Here is a 13238-nt window from a genome sequence, read left to right on the forward strand (position 1 = left end):
TGACGCATATTACAGCCACATACAAGCCACTATTACTGTCAGAGGAGATTAAAGGCATATTACCGAAGCACACGCCTGTATTACCGCCAGAGAAAATTAAAGGTATATTATGGACGTACGGACGTATATTACGGACGTACAAGACGGTATCCTTCAGTAAGGACGCGCACAAAAAGGCGAGCCTCAAAGGACGACCTCAATTGGGCACAGCGAATAAAGGCGCGCGTAAATAAAGATCTGCACCTGTTGCTCTTCACATATTCCAGAGCCATTTGAACTAAATTATCTACGCGCCCTTATTGAACAGAGCCGTACAAGACAGTATTACTGTCACAGACACACAATACACGGCGGCAGCCCAAGAAGAACGGTCAGCTCAGCAAGTAAACATCAACAAAAGAAAGGCTGAAAGAAAGAAAAATTACGACCGACAAAAAGAATGAGGTCAAAGTCCCCTTGCCAATTTAATATAGACTATTCCTACTAATGTTTATGCACTACTGTTCTCTAGCGCCCGTTATTGTAATGGGCTAAATGACTAGTACTGTATATATAATGTTACTGTCAGAGAGGCCTGAGTGTCAGAGTGAATATTCCCTTTCAACACAAGGTGGCACTGTTGCCATTCATAGTCAAGTCTGCTCAGTCAGGCTGCACACTGCAAGAAAAAAATGGAAATCTAAGTAAGAGAGACAAGTGACATTTATATCATGACATTCAATTTTTTTTCCTTATTGTAAGAATTATTGACTTATCTAAAAAAATGTATTTATGATTTTTACCTTAATTTAAGTAATCTTGTCATTCGCTTACCCCATTGGCAAGATATTTTTGCTAATAAAAGCAAAACGATTTCCCATTTAAAGATTTTTTTTGTCTAGTTTTTCTATATGTATTTTTTGCAGTGCATTAAACTTTTGTCCTAGCATCTCACCAACTTCTGCTGTTTTGGATATCGTTTAAGAGACATTTTGCTGTATTGGAAAATGGAATGAAGTTGTTTTCTTTTTACAAAGTAAACTGCTATGGCGAGGAGGGTCACTTTACTTTGAAACATTTCCTGCCTAGATATTAAAATGGCAGTCAGGACCAAAAGACCTGTGTGCAGACATCCATCCATCCATTATCCAACCCGCTATATCCTAACTACAAGGTCACGAGGGTCTGCTGGAGCCCAATCTCAGCCAACGCATGGCACAAGGCAGGAAAACAAACTCCGGGCAGGGCGCCAGCCCACCACATTAAATTCTAATATGTCCAACTAAAAGAAGTGGGACTTCAGGGTTATGTTTATCGAGAGAGGTGTAGAATTGGCTTGGACACATGACGCAGAGGGTGATGGTGTGAGGACCCTTATCAGAACTCGGTGATGTTCAGCGTGGTGTCCAGCAGGGGTCAGTGCTCAGGGCCACTGCTATTTTTAATGTATATAAATGATTTGGATATGAATACAAGTAACAAGCTGGTTACATTTGCAGTTATTAATAAGATAGGTGGATTGGCACATCATTAAGAATCCATTCTATCATCACAGAGGGACTTGGAGAGCACACAGGTTGGGCAGATTTGTAGCAGATGAAATTTAATGTGGCAGCACGGTGGCGCAGTGGTAGCGCTGCTGCCTCACAGTTAGGAGACCCGAGTTCGCTTCCCGGGTCCTCCCTGCGTGCAGACATGCAGGTTAGGTGGACTGGCGGATTCTAAATTGGCCCTAGTGTGTGCTTGGTGTGTGGTGTGTTTGTGTGTGTCCCTGCGGTGGGTTGGCACCCTGCCCAGGATTGGTCCTGCCTTGTGCCCTGTGTTGGCTGGGATTGGCCTCCAGCAGACCCCCGTGACCCTGTGTTCGGGATTCAGCGGGTTGGGAAAATGGATGGATGGATGGAATACACAATGGGAGGTCTGAAAATTGAGAGCCACCTCATGAGAAGGATTTAGGAGTCATAGTGGACTCGACACTATCAACTGTCAGTGTACAGAAGCCCAATTAAGAAGGCTAACAGAATGTCACGTTATATGGCGCCTTGATCTGTGGAGTACAAGTCACAGGAGGTTCTGCTGAAGTTTTATAACATACTGGTGAGGGCCTCATCTGGAGTCCTGTGGGCAGTTTGGGTCTCCAGGCTACAAGAAGGACATAACAGCACTAGAAAAGGTCCAGAGAAAAGTGACAGGGGTGTCCAACGCCGGTCCTGGTGGGCCCGCAATGACTGCAGGTTTTCATTCTAACCATCTTCTTAATTAGTGAGTGGTTTTTGCTGCTGATTCACTTGTTTTGCCTTAGTTTTAATAGCCGTGGCTCGGACTCCTCAGTTGTTTTGTTTTCCTAATGAGCACCCAAACACACAAAACAAGCCACCATATAACCAGCTCACCTGAAAATAAAGAAAGGTGAAGGTCTCGGTCGTGTTGGTCTGCTCAGGTCACCTAAACATTTTGGTACGGTGGGTCTTAGAAAAAACAGAAAATCGACAGTCTGCCGTGGCAGAACGAGAGCAGCAACACGTCGTGATTTTCATCAACCGCTTCAATTAACAGCAAGAATTGGCTTCTCTTTAAGAAACTGGTTGGAGTGAAATTGGCTGGAGTTTGACGTTTTAATTTAGCTGGTCATCTGTCAGCTCGTTTCACATCTCATTTGTGTTTGGCTGACATTTAATGAAGAAGCAAATCAACCTCAGAGGACTGAATCCTTCAAAACAGGGCTATGAAAATGAAGGGAAAAGGAGTTAATATTCCTACTCTCTACCACACTACTTGGTCGCTTATTCCAAGTGTCTATCGTTCTTTGTGTAAAGAAAAACTTCCTAATGTTTGTGTGGAAATTTCCCCTTAACAAGTTTCCAACTGTTTCCCCGTGTTCTTGATGAGTCATTATAAAGTCACCGTCTCGATCCACTGGACTCATTACTTCATAATTTTAAACGCTTCAGTCAGGTCTCCTTTTAATCTTCTTTTGCTTAAACTGTAAAGTCTCGGCTCTTTTAATCTTCCCTCATAATTCACCACTTCAATACATTCAACACATAATTCAATTCACATACCAACTTTTAGAAAGTCATTTCACCTTCCCAGGCCCACATTATAGAGATATATGGAAATGTGTAGTGAAATTGGCGGCACGGTGGCGCAGTGGGTAGCGCTGCTGCCTCGCAGTTGGGAGATCTGCGGACCTGGGTTCGATTCCCGGGTCCTCCCTGCGTGGAGTTTGCATGTTCTCCCCGTGTCTGCGTGGGTTTCCTCCGGGCGCTCCGGTTTCCTCCCACATTCCAAAGACATGCAGGTTAGGTGGATTGGTGATTCTAAATTGGCCCTAGTGTGTGCTTGGTATATGGGTGTGTTTGTGTGTGTCCTGCGGTGGGTTGGCACCCTGCCTGGGATTGGTTCCTGCCCTGTGTTGGCTGGGATTGACTCCAGCAGACCCCCCGTGACCCTGTGTTTGGATTCAGCGGGTTGGAAAATGGATGGATGGATGTAGTGAAATTATAAATCCCTGAGCCATTGGGGGTGGCACGGTGGCACAGTGGTAGCGCTGCTGCCTCACAGTAAGGAGACCTCCCTGCGTGGAGTTTGCATGTTCTCCCTGTGTCTGCGTGGGTTTTCTCCCACAGTCCAAAGACATGCAGGTTAGGTGCATTGGCGATCCTAAATTGGCCCTAGTGTGTGCTTGGTGTGTGGGTGTATTTGTGTGTGTGTGCCCTGTGATGGGCTGGCGCCCGGCCCGGGGTTTGTTTCCTGCCTTGCGCCCCTGTGCTGGCTGGGATTGGCTCCAGCAGACCCCCGTGACCCTGTAGTTAGGATATAGCGGGTTGGATAATGGATGGCTGGATGAACCATTGGCTCCACCATAAGAGGCACTCCGCACTATGCACTCTGTGTAAGACCCCAAGCAAGATCTGGCCCCTCCCACTTTGGATGGAGGCGGAGTCATTGGCATCTCATGTGATATTCTTGTGACAGTCCCTCCTCTTTATTTCTCTGATAAAGGTCATCGTGATGCTGTGATTTATTGATTAAGTGGTAGCTTTAAGCAACTGGCAGTGTGGCTAAGGCTTTGGGCTTCAAACCCTGAGGGTGTTGGTTCAAATCCCACTACTGACACCATGTGATCATGAGCAAGTCACTTCACCTGCCTGACTTGTAACCAAATGTTGTAAAAGTGACACCAACATAACAGTAACAGTAAAGGATGACAGTGAAAAAGCAACTTTAATGTAATGCTCTGGCCCCTCCCACTCGAGCTGGAGGCGAAGCCTTTGGCGTCTCATTCTTCTGGCAGTCCCTCCTTTTTTATTTCTCTGATAAAGGTCATCATGTATAACCTGCCTGTCTCTAAGTTGCACAAATATTGAAATATTGGAATACTGTGATTTATTGGTCCTCACCTGCAGTGATAGCTTTTAGCAACTGGCAGTATGGCTAAGGCTTTGGGCTTCAAACCCTGAGGGTGTTGGTTCAAATCCCACTACTGACACCTGGGGCCTCATGTATAAACGGTGCGTATGCACAGAAATGTTGCGTACGAACGTTTCCACGCTCAAATCGCGATGCATAAAACCTAAACTTGGCGTAAAGCCACGCACATTTCCATGGTACCTCATACCCTGGTGTACGCAATTTCTCCGCTTGGTTTTGCAGACTGGCGGCACCCAGCATCAAAGCAGTGCTACTATTCCTGTGTGGTCACCCTTTCTTTCTTAGATCCACATTCCTGACGCGGCTTTATAAATACACTGAAACTAACTGCATATTGTTTATTAGTGTAATGCATCTGATTGTAATTAACCTGCAGCAATATAATGGTCCAGGGAATAGCCATAGTATTCCAAATACCATAACTGCTTTAGCGTTTTAACTCTCACTGCATCTGCTTCTTCTTTCAGCTGCTCCCGTTAAGGGTGGCCACAGCGGATCATCTTTTTCCATATTACTCTCACTGCACCACTCGGAGTATTTATATCACTGTATCTGAGTGGGGAATCACAGCAGCAGCTGATCGGAAAGAGAAATATCGGTATACAGCATGAAGCAGATGCTGCCTGAGCCACGGCAAAACGCATCAAAGCCTTTCCTGCTGTATGGACTTTGCGGTTTAGAAAACATTTCATCCCAAGAACTCTAAACGCACTCAATCAGTCCATCAAGTGCTCCTTGTAGAACTGTTTGTACTTATAAGTACAATCACCTCACTGTAAACTTGCACTAGTTATAATATTGCACAACCTGCGCCACTTTATAAAGTGCGTATTTACATATGATGACGATATCATTTTTAAGATGAAATGCAGCAAAATATGTTGATTGTATTATACAGATAAAACTTTAACTTCATTTAAATAATCTGTATTGTTAATAATTAAACATGTGAGGACATGGTGCCGCAGCGCTAGCTAGTTCAGGGATTGTTCCTGCATTGCATTGTATTCTTGCTGGTGCTGATGCGACACTGGAAGGATAGACAGATAGAATAATTAAACACGTACTACGAAGATATTTCAATGTTCCTTAAAAGTTTTTTGAAGAATCGGCGTTCTAAGCTTACAAATGGCTTCATGTCTATTACAGAGCTGATTGTGTGGCGATTGGGTATTTGGAGAAAGAAACGTAAGGACAGGAATTGGAGGTTAGTACGTTTGAAAGAGACAGTACTGCTGTGATAAATTATTTCATCGAAGGTCGCACATGGAGCAGCAGGCCTCTTGCGTGAGACATGAACAAGCACTGCGCCACCGTGTTCCCATGTTTAATAACATGCCTTCATTCCTATCATCATGAACAAGATATCACGTATACATCTCAGTATTTTAATTATTCAGAGAGCTGTAATATCACGAATGCAATGGATTATGTGTCCTGTCGGAGAAAGAGAAAGCCCGTTTAAGAAGCAGGTACTGATTCACACACAGAGCACATAGAAGATCAAATACAGAACAAAGCATTTAACGTGCTACTTTAGTTACGATGGGATTTGAGAAACTAGTAAATTAAACGATTTTAAAAAGAACTTTACGATGTTCTACTTTAATGGCAAAATAAACTACGTGATTAAAGTGGAAATTTCCAGATTAAAGTTGACATTTCGTGCTTTTTCCCCCACTTTGTGCCTATTTTTTTTGTCTGTACTCTAATAAGCTTTCATATAACACTCAGACAGTGGGCTGCGACTCGCCTTTTCACGCCGACTTTGATATGTGACTTCTTTTTTCTTTTGGGCACTGTGCGACTTTGTGAACTTGAGCTTTCGAGTTTCTCCGACACGCTATGTCACTCGATCATCTTCCTTTTCTTGCTTATACCACTGTTTAAACCAACAAATAGTACGTTTTTCCTTTGCCTCCACTTGGTATTCGTTGAAATTCTTATATTTTCCCCCGTGCTTTTCCCATTGTCTTTTCACAGAAGGCTATTTATATTGATTTGCATATTCAAAGAGGCGTAATTCTGGGAGGAGTTGGGGTGGGACAGAAGGCGCGTGCATGTGCGTTACTTTTCACGCTGATCGGGATTTATGTAGCGGAAGAACGTGAAAGTTTGCGTACGTACAGATTCCTGCATCTGGATTTTTCTGTGCGTACACACATTCCCGCTTTTGTGCTTACGCCGTGTTATAGTGTGAGTTCTACGCACGGCGTTATACATGAGGCCCCAGGTGATCACGAGCAAGTCACTTCACCTGCCTGACTTGTAACCAAATGTTGTAAAGGTGACACCCAGATACAGGAACAGTATTGGATGACAGTGAAATGACAACTTTAATGTGATGATCTGGCCCCTCCCACTCGAGCTGGAGGCGGAGCCATTGGCGTCTCATTCTTCTCACTGTCCCTCCCCTTTTTTTCTCTTCTTTAGGAGGTAATAAAAGTCATCGCAATGAGGAAACCGGTCTTCCGCTACCTGACCAACAGTCTGTACACCCCCTTGGTGGCCATGAAGTACGCCGACGAATCCGGAAATCTTTCTGTCCGCTCCTTCTACAACCTCCTCTTCAACTATGGCACCATTTTCCACCTCTCCATGAACCTGCTCAAGTGCATCACGTGTAACTGTTTCAGAAGGAGGACCGTGACACCCAGCTGAGTGACAAGCATAGAAAGTTGTGAGTCACGTCAGCCAGCACGTCGGAGCAGGGAGTTGTGGAGGTCGGGAGGTGAGGGGGGGGAGAGGAATGGGTGCTTGAAAAGTGAATTAATTATTTCAGAAATGAATTCTTATTTCCTTGCACACCCCATGGACACGACCGTTAGGGTGACAGGCAGTAGCCCAGTGTGGCTGAGTGTTTTGTCATTTGGTTCACAGTTGGTTCTGGTGCTACCATTTATAGGCTCTCTGTAAGGGTCAATGTGGGTTAACAACTTGTAAAATAATCTGCCCAATACACATGAACAGTTTACCAGGAGAAGGTCCACCTTGTCTATTTCTTGAGAAGCTGTAATGAGTTGGCACCTTGTCCGTAACTGGTCCCTGCTTTGTGCCAGATGCTGCCAGGATAGGTTCTGGCACACTGCAACCCCAAGCAGGATCAAGTGATTCTGAGATGTATTGATTAGGTTTCTTTCAATGTCCTCCTACACAGTTGATCAACTGGCACTGCTAAGCTGACCCGGTGTGAGTGAGCGTGCCCTGTCATGGACTGGCATCCTGTCCAGAATTGGCCCCTGCCTAGTCCTTGATGTTGCCTGCTGGAATACAGTTGAAGACATTGATGGGAATCATCAACTAAACCACTTTGCCTGATAGGCAAAAATATGTTGATGGGAAAAATAAGAAGTTGGCACAAGTTTGTGTGGCGCCCCCCACCTACCACCCCCTCCTCCAGTGCCAGGGGCATGGATTGGAGACATTTCCAAGAGCACCTTGACCTTTCTCAAGTAGCTGCGTATCTGGGCACTGAGCTTCTGGTGTCATTTTTTTTCCAAAGTTTGCAACTTTTCTTGAGTATGTGACCTCTGGAATTTAAAGTGCCGCATAGTTCTCTCTCATTTCTTTCTGTCAAAGACACAACTGCTGAGTAAGAATGTCGGAATTGTTCTCCAAGCGCCCAGAGACTGCAGCCTGTCAAGCACGACCTTTTGAGAACAAAGACGAGACAAAACACGGTCTCACGCTGTAGCGCCGCTCGTCACCTTCAAGTGCCTCCTGGTGTTGCATTCTCTGATTATCAGGGGACTTTTGGGAATGTGACAGACCCCAGGTGTACGTGTGCCCACACAGGCGGGGAACTGTAAGAGGAACTACAGACTGGTGAACCCATGAAGCAGTGGAAGGTCTAAATCCAACGTCTATGGCAACATTGTGTGCACCGCTGTATCTGTCTGGGCATACTGTCCTTATACTGTAAGTGTACAGGCAGGCAGATAAATACGAAAGGCACTATATACATTAGATAGATAGATAGATAGATAGATAGATAGATAGATAGATAGATAGATAGATAGATAGATAGATAGATAGATAGATAGATAGATAGATAGATAGATATTAATGTTAGTATAGTAGGTAGGATAAAATAGATAGATAGATAGATAGATAGATAGATAGATAGATAGATAGATAGATAGATAGATAGATAGATAGATAGATAGATAGATAGATAGATAGATAGATAGATAGATAGATAGATACTTTATTAATCCCAATGGGAAATTCACAACAACTACAGGGGTCTGCTGGAGCCAATCCCAGCATAGATCTATCTATCTATCTATATATATATATATATATATATATATATATATATATATATATATATATATATATATATAATATAGGGGCGGCACGGTGGCGCAGTGGGTAGCGCTGCTGCCTCGCAGTTGGGAGACCTGGGGACCTGGGTTCGATTCCCGGGTCCTCCCTGCGTGGAGTTTGCATGTTCTCCCCTTGCCTGCGTGGGTTTCCTCCCACAGTCCAAAGACATGCAGGTTAGGCGGATTGGCGATTCTAAATTGTCCCTAGTGTGTGCTTGGTGTGTGGGTGTGTTTGTGTGTGTCCTGCGGTGGGTTGGCACCCTGCCTAGGATTGGTTCCTGCCTTGTGCCCTGTGTTGGCTGGGGTTGGCTCCGGCAGACCCCCGTGACCCTGTGTTCGGATTCAGCGGGTTGGATAATGGATGGATGGATGGATATATATATATATATATATATATATATATATATATATATATATATATATATACCAAGATGCCAGGGAAAAATTACACAGAGGCACAGAAGAATATGCAAACCCCGCACAGGCAGTTCACAGGCCAGGATTCTAATCTGGGACTCAGAAGCCGAAAGGCACCATCAGTAACCATTGTGTCACTTTATAAACAGTGTATCCATATACAGATATTCAGTATAAGAGTATACTGTAAATATACTATACATACATATGTCTTCAATGTCACTGCTCTGTTATGGTTAGGCAAGTCAGACATTCTTATCTTTTTTTGTAATTCTTAGTGTGCATTGGGGGGTCCTTGTTGTTTGGATCTATCTATCTATCTATCTATCTATCTATCTATCTATCTATCTATCTATCTATCTATCTATCTATCTATCTATATGCATAGTGGTTATCTACGGAAGTGTATTAGGGCCAACAGATCAAAAACTTCAATAAATGGGGAGGCACCAACTCAGCTTGCCCCACTTAATTATAATCTGCAAATGAAACAGCACCCAATGGCACAAATACAAAAGAAAATGTCGCCCCCTGGTGTTCTAACAAATAAATAGCTCCCTATCATGGCTTCTTCATCGGAGGTGTTTTTGGCTTGAAGGAACTCCATCTCTTCTGCTTTCCAGTCAACCAGTGAAGCCTCCTTCCAGACAGCTGGTCTTTTATGTGGGAGGGGGCGGAGTCAATTGCCCTTACTGGGTGGATTCTCAGCATTGTGGAGGTAAAGGAAGATGACACCGCTAGTGGCAGCACCTCCTTTCAGCCAGTGGTGGTATTACATACCTGGGAGGAACCTGGATGGTGACCCTTGGGCACGCATGTGTGGCAATATGTACATATATATAAATATTTACATATACAGTGAATATTTGTATGTGTGTGTAGTTAAAAATGTATATGAATGTGGAGGAATAGTCTGAAGAAAATTAAATAAATAAATATGCAAATGTTTTGTAAAATGTGATAAAGAAGAAATGAAAACACAATGACATGTAAGAATAAATACATAGATGTGTCATGAAATATGTATGTTGTTGCTTACTTCTTTATGAATTCATACTGTATAATCATTTGTTCATCTATTCTTTTTCAGTGACACCGAACACAGCATGAAATATAACCCTGAAATAAAAACTGTCATTGTCACCTGTCACTCTAGCGAGTCGATTCTCTGTCCGAGTTTCTGGCTCTATCCCTGAAGACTAAATGGCGATTTTGTTTTTGTTAACGACTTTTACTACTACCGTTTTGACTTTGATTTTTATTTAGTGATTTTTGTTTCGTCTGAAAGTACTGCCTGATTTTTCTGGTTACCTTTTGACTTTGGGTCCTCGGCCAAAGAGTTGTTGCTATTTCTTGAGAGACAGCCCACTGTTAAAAAGCAAGAATAACCTGTGAATATTCATGTGCACAAATCACATGGGGTCATTTCTGTCACGTGTATAGAGGGTATGTATAGAGCAAGTGCTAAGCACTCTGCGGTGACAGGATTAGTGAGCTTACCTTAGATCTCTGGTCTTGGGTTCGATTGCTGTCTTTGTGTGGTTTGCCTCCTCTCCCTGTCTGCCTGTGGGGTCTTTACACTGGCATTGTTTGAGGGTTGTCACACATGTGCGCCTGAGGATCACCATCCATGCGATACCACCCTAGTCCGAGAGGGGGCGCTGCTGCTAACTCTCTTGTCGTTTTCTTTGTCTCTAGGAACCGTCCAATGAGGGCAACTGACTCCGCCCCTTCTGGTCCTGGGGCTTCATAAGGAGAACTGCAGCGACGTCTTGACCCGGTGATGGGAAGTTCGGATCATTTTACCGACTCGGACCTTTGAGTCTCGTTCAGCAAAATGAACGAATCTTTTTTCGAGTCATTTCGTTCATTTTAGCAAAATATAATTAAAATGTTACCTGTTACCTCCCTAACACATCTACTGCTTACACAAATGTTGATCACACTACAAACAAGACAAAACTATAATGCTATAAGAAACAGAAAATATTAATTCATTGTTTACATGGGTCTTTAGTCTATGATTCGCTACTACTGAGCCGGTAAGTGGTCACGTGACAAAAGAACGAACGACTCGAAAGACTCGAGGAATGAACTAATCAATTCTCTTTCCGGCTCAGACTGCATAGGTTAAGCTTATGGGACTGTCACGTGATGAACGAACGACTCGAAAAACCCGAAGACTCGAAAAAACTATAGAAAGTTGCGCAAATGCGCATGCGCGACTGAACGAATCACTCACACTAGATGACTCGTTCTTCCCGAGTCACATTAAAGATTCGTTCAAAATGAACGAATCGTTCAAGAACGACCCATCACATTGACCGAAGGAGCTCCAAGTCTGACAATACGACGACAGAGCCAAGTTAATACCCTCTATATGTGGTGATGGCATTTTTGTTGCTTTGTTTAAGAAATCGAGCGTCCTTTTCATTTACAAACTGCTAGTAAACAAGGAGAGGGCCATGTTCGCACCCCCAAATATTCCACAGCTGTCGACAGTCTCTTACTCGGACCACCACGGAGTATATGTGGCGTTTAGTTCCTGCCTTGTGCTGGATGTTGCCGAGGCTCCCCAAAAACTTTTTTAAATGGAGATGAATTGTTTTGTAAGTCACATCTGCCCCCTCTCAGGTGCAAACACACAGCCACCTCCCAGAATGTAACAGGTCACAGGAGGTGCTCACTCTGACACGCGTGCTTCAGCAACAGGCCCTCAGGTGCGCGCACACACACCGGCAGCAGACATTCCGACGTGAACACATACCAACAGTGACAGGGTGACAGAGGGGACCAGCCAAACAAGTTATTAGTGTCAAAGGCACCCTCAGGCACTGCATGGGGGGGGGGGGGGGGGGGGGGGTAGTGTGGCTAAAGCGCGGGTAAAAAGCCGCCAAATGCATCCCATCACGTCAGAGGTGACAGCGGGGTCCGATAGTCGGCGTACATGATGGGGATAGGCGCGGCGCCCATTCTAAACGGCAGGGCTTTACTGAAGTCTCCTGACGTTCTGCTTAAGAAAGGTGGGCACCCTGAATTATTAATTGTGGCCATCTGAAGGGGCTGGTTGGACAAAAGGAATCGCGCACATTTGTGGATGAACGAGTCTACGGGCTAACGTCAGCTGGTGACGCCATTTGACGCTTCTTGCGCTTCATTTGGAGCCGCAGACAAGTCGGTTTTGGGGGACCACTCCGTGGCGCTGCAGGGGTGATAGCCGCTTTATTTATTCTGTAAAAACTAAGCACAACTTCAGCCCGCCCCAAACTCCCCAGTCCGGGATGTTTCGATGGGACACTGGGGCAGATGATGTTACAGTAATAAAGATATGTCCGGGGCGGTGGCATGGTGGCACAGGGGTGGCGCTACTGCTTCACTTTAATTAGACTGGGGTTCTCAACTCCATTCGTGGAGTTTGCATATTCTCCTCATATCCATGAAGGTGTCCTCCAGGTGTCCCAGTTTCCTTCCACTGTCCAAAGACATGCGGGTTTAGGTGATCTGGTGACGCTACTGTGACGTGTGTGTGTGTGTGTGTGTGTGTGTGTGTGTGTGTGTGTGTGTGTGTGTGTGTGATGGACTGATGTCCCATCCACGGATTCCTGCCTTGCTGCTGCTATAAGCTCCATCTGCCCCTTGAGTCTGCCCTGGATAAGGGGATTAAGAAAATGGAAGTCGGGGGCTCAGGTCGTGTCCAGTGCCGACAATATGGCCTTGTTGTATGTAAAGTGCTTTATAAATAAAGTTGACTTGACTTGAATGGACACCCACACAGATTTGTAAAAAAGCTCAAACGAGCAACTCCGAAATTGTGTCAAAGCACCAGTCCTAATGTGCTTCTGCCATGTGGTTCTCTTTGTAGCCATGAGGGGGCAGCAACGTCCTCTCTCAGTCAGGCTCAGGCTGGCGTCTCAGGCGCAGGAACATCTTGTTTGCTTTGTCTACTTTAGAAGTACCGTAACTGAAAAACTGAATAATTCAAATTTGTCCTTCTGTTTAGTTTGGCATAGTACCTCCTTCACCTCATTTCACTTTTTTTGGTGTCTTACGTGACTTTCAAAGCCGTTTTCAAGAGTCGTC

General features: G+C 44.6%; 1 protein-coding gene and 1 long non-coding RNA gene across 2 annotated transcripts in view; one reads left to right on the plus strand and one right to left on the minus strand.

Moving 5' to 3' along the window:
- rdh8a (retinol dehydrogenase 8a) overlaps positions 1-8663 on the plus strand; it is a 50435-nt gene extending 41772 nt beyond the window's left edge. The window contains exon 6 of the mRNA XM_028823024.2: positions 6847-8663. Coding sequence (XP_028678857.2) covers positions 6847-7074 — 228 coding nt within the window. The 3' untranslated portion in view covers positions 7075-8663. The remainder of the gene's footprint in view (positions 1-6846) is intronic.
- The window catches only part of LOC127526195 (uncharacterized), a 269189-nt gene that overhangs the window by 88751 nt on the left and 167200 nt on the right, over positions 1-13238 (minus strand). The window lies entirely within an intron of this gene.

The sequence above is a fragment of the Erpetoichthys calabaricus genome, chromosome 17, assembly GCF_900747795.2.
Source record: "Erpetoichthys calabaricus chromosome 17, fErpCal1.3, whole genome shotgun sequence".
Taxonomy (NCBI): Eukaryota; Metazoa; Chordata; class Cladistia; order Polypteriformes; family Polypteridae; genus Erpetoichthys; species Erpetoichthys calabaricus.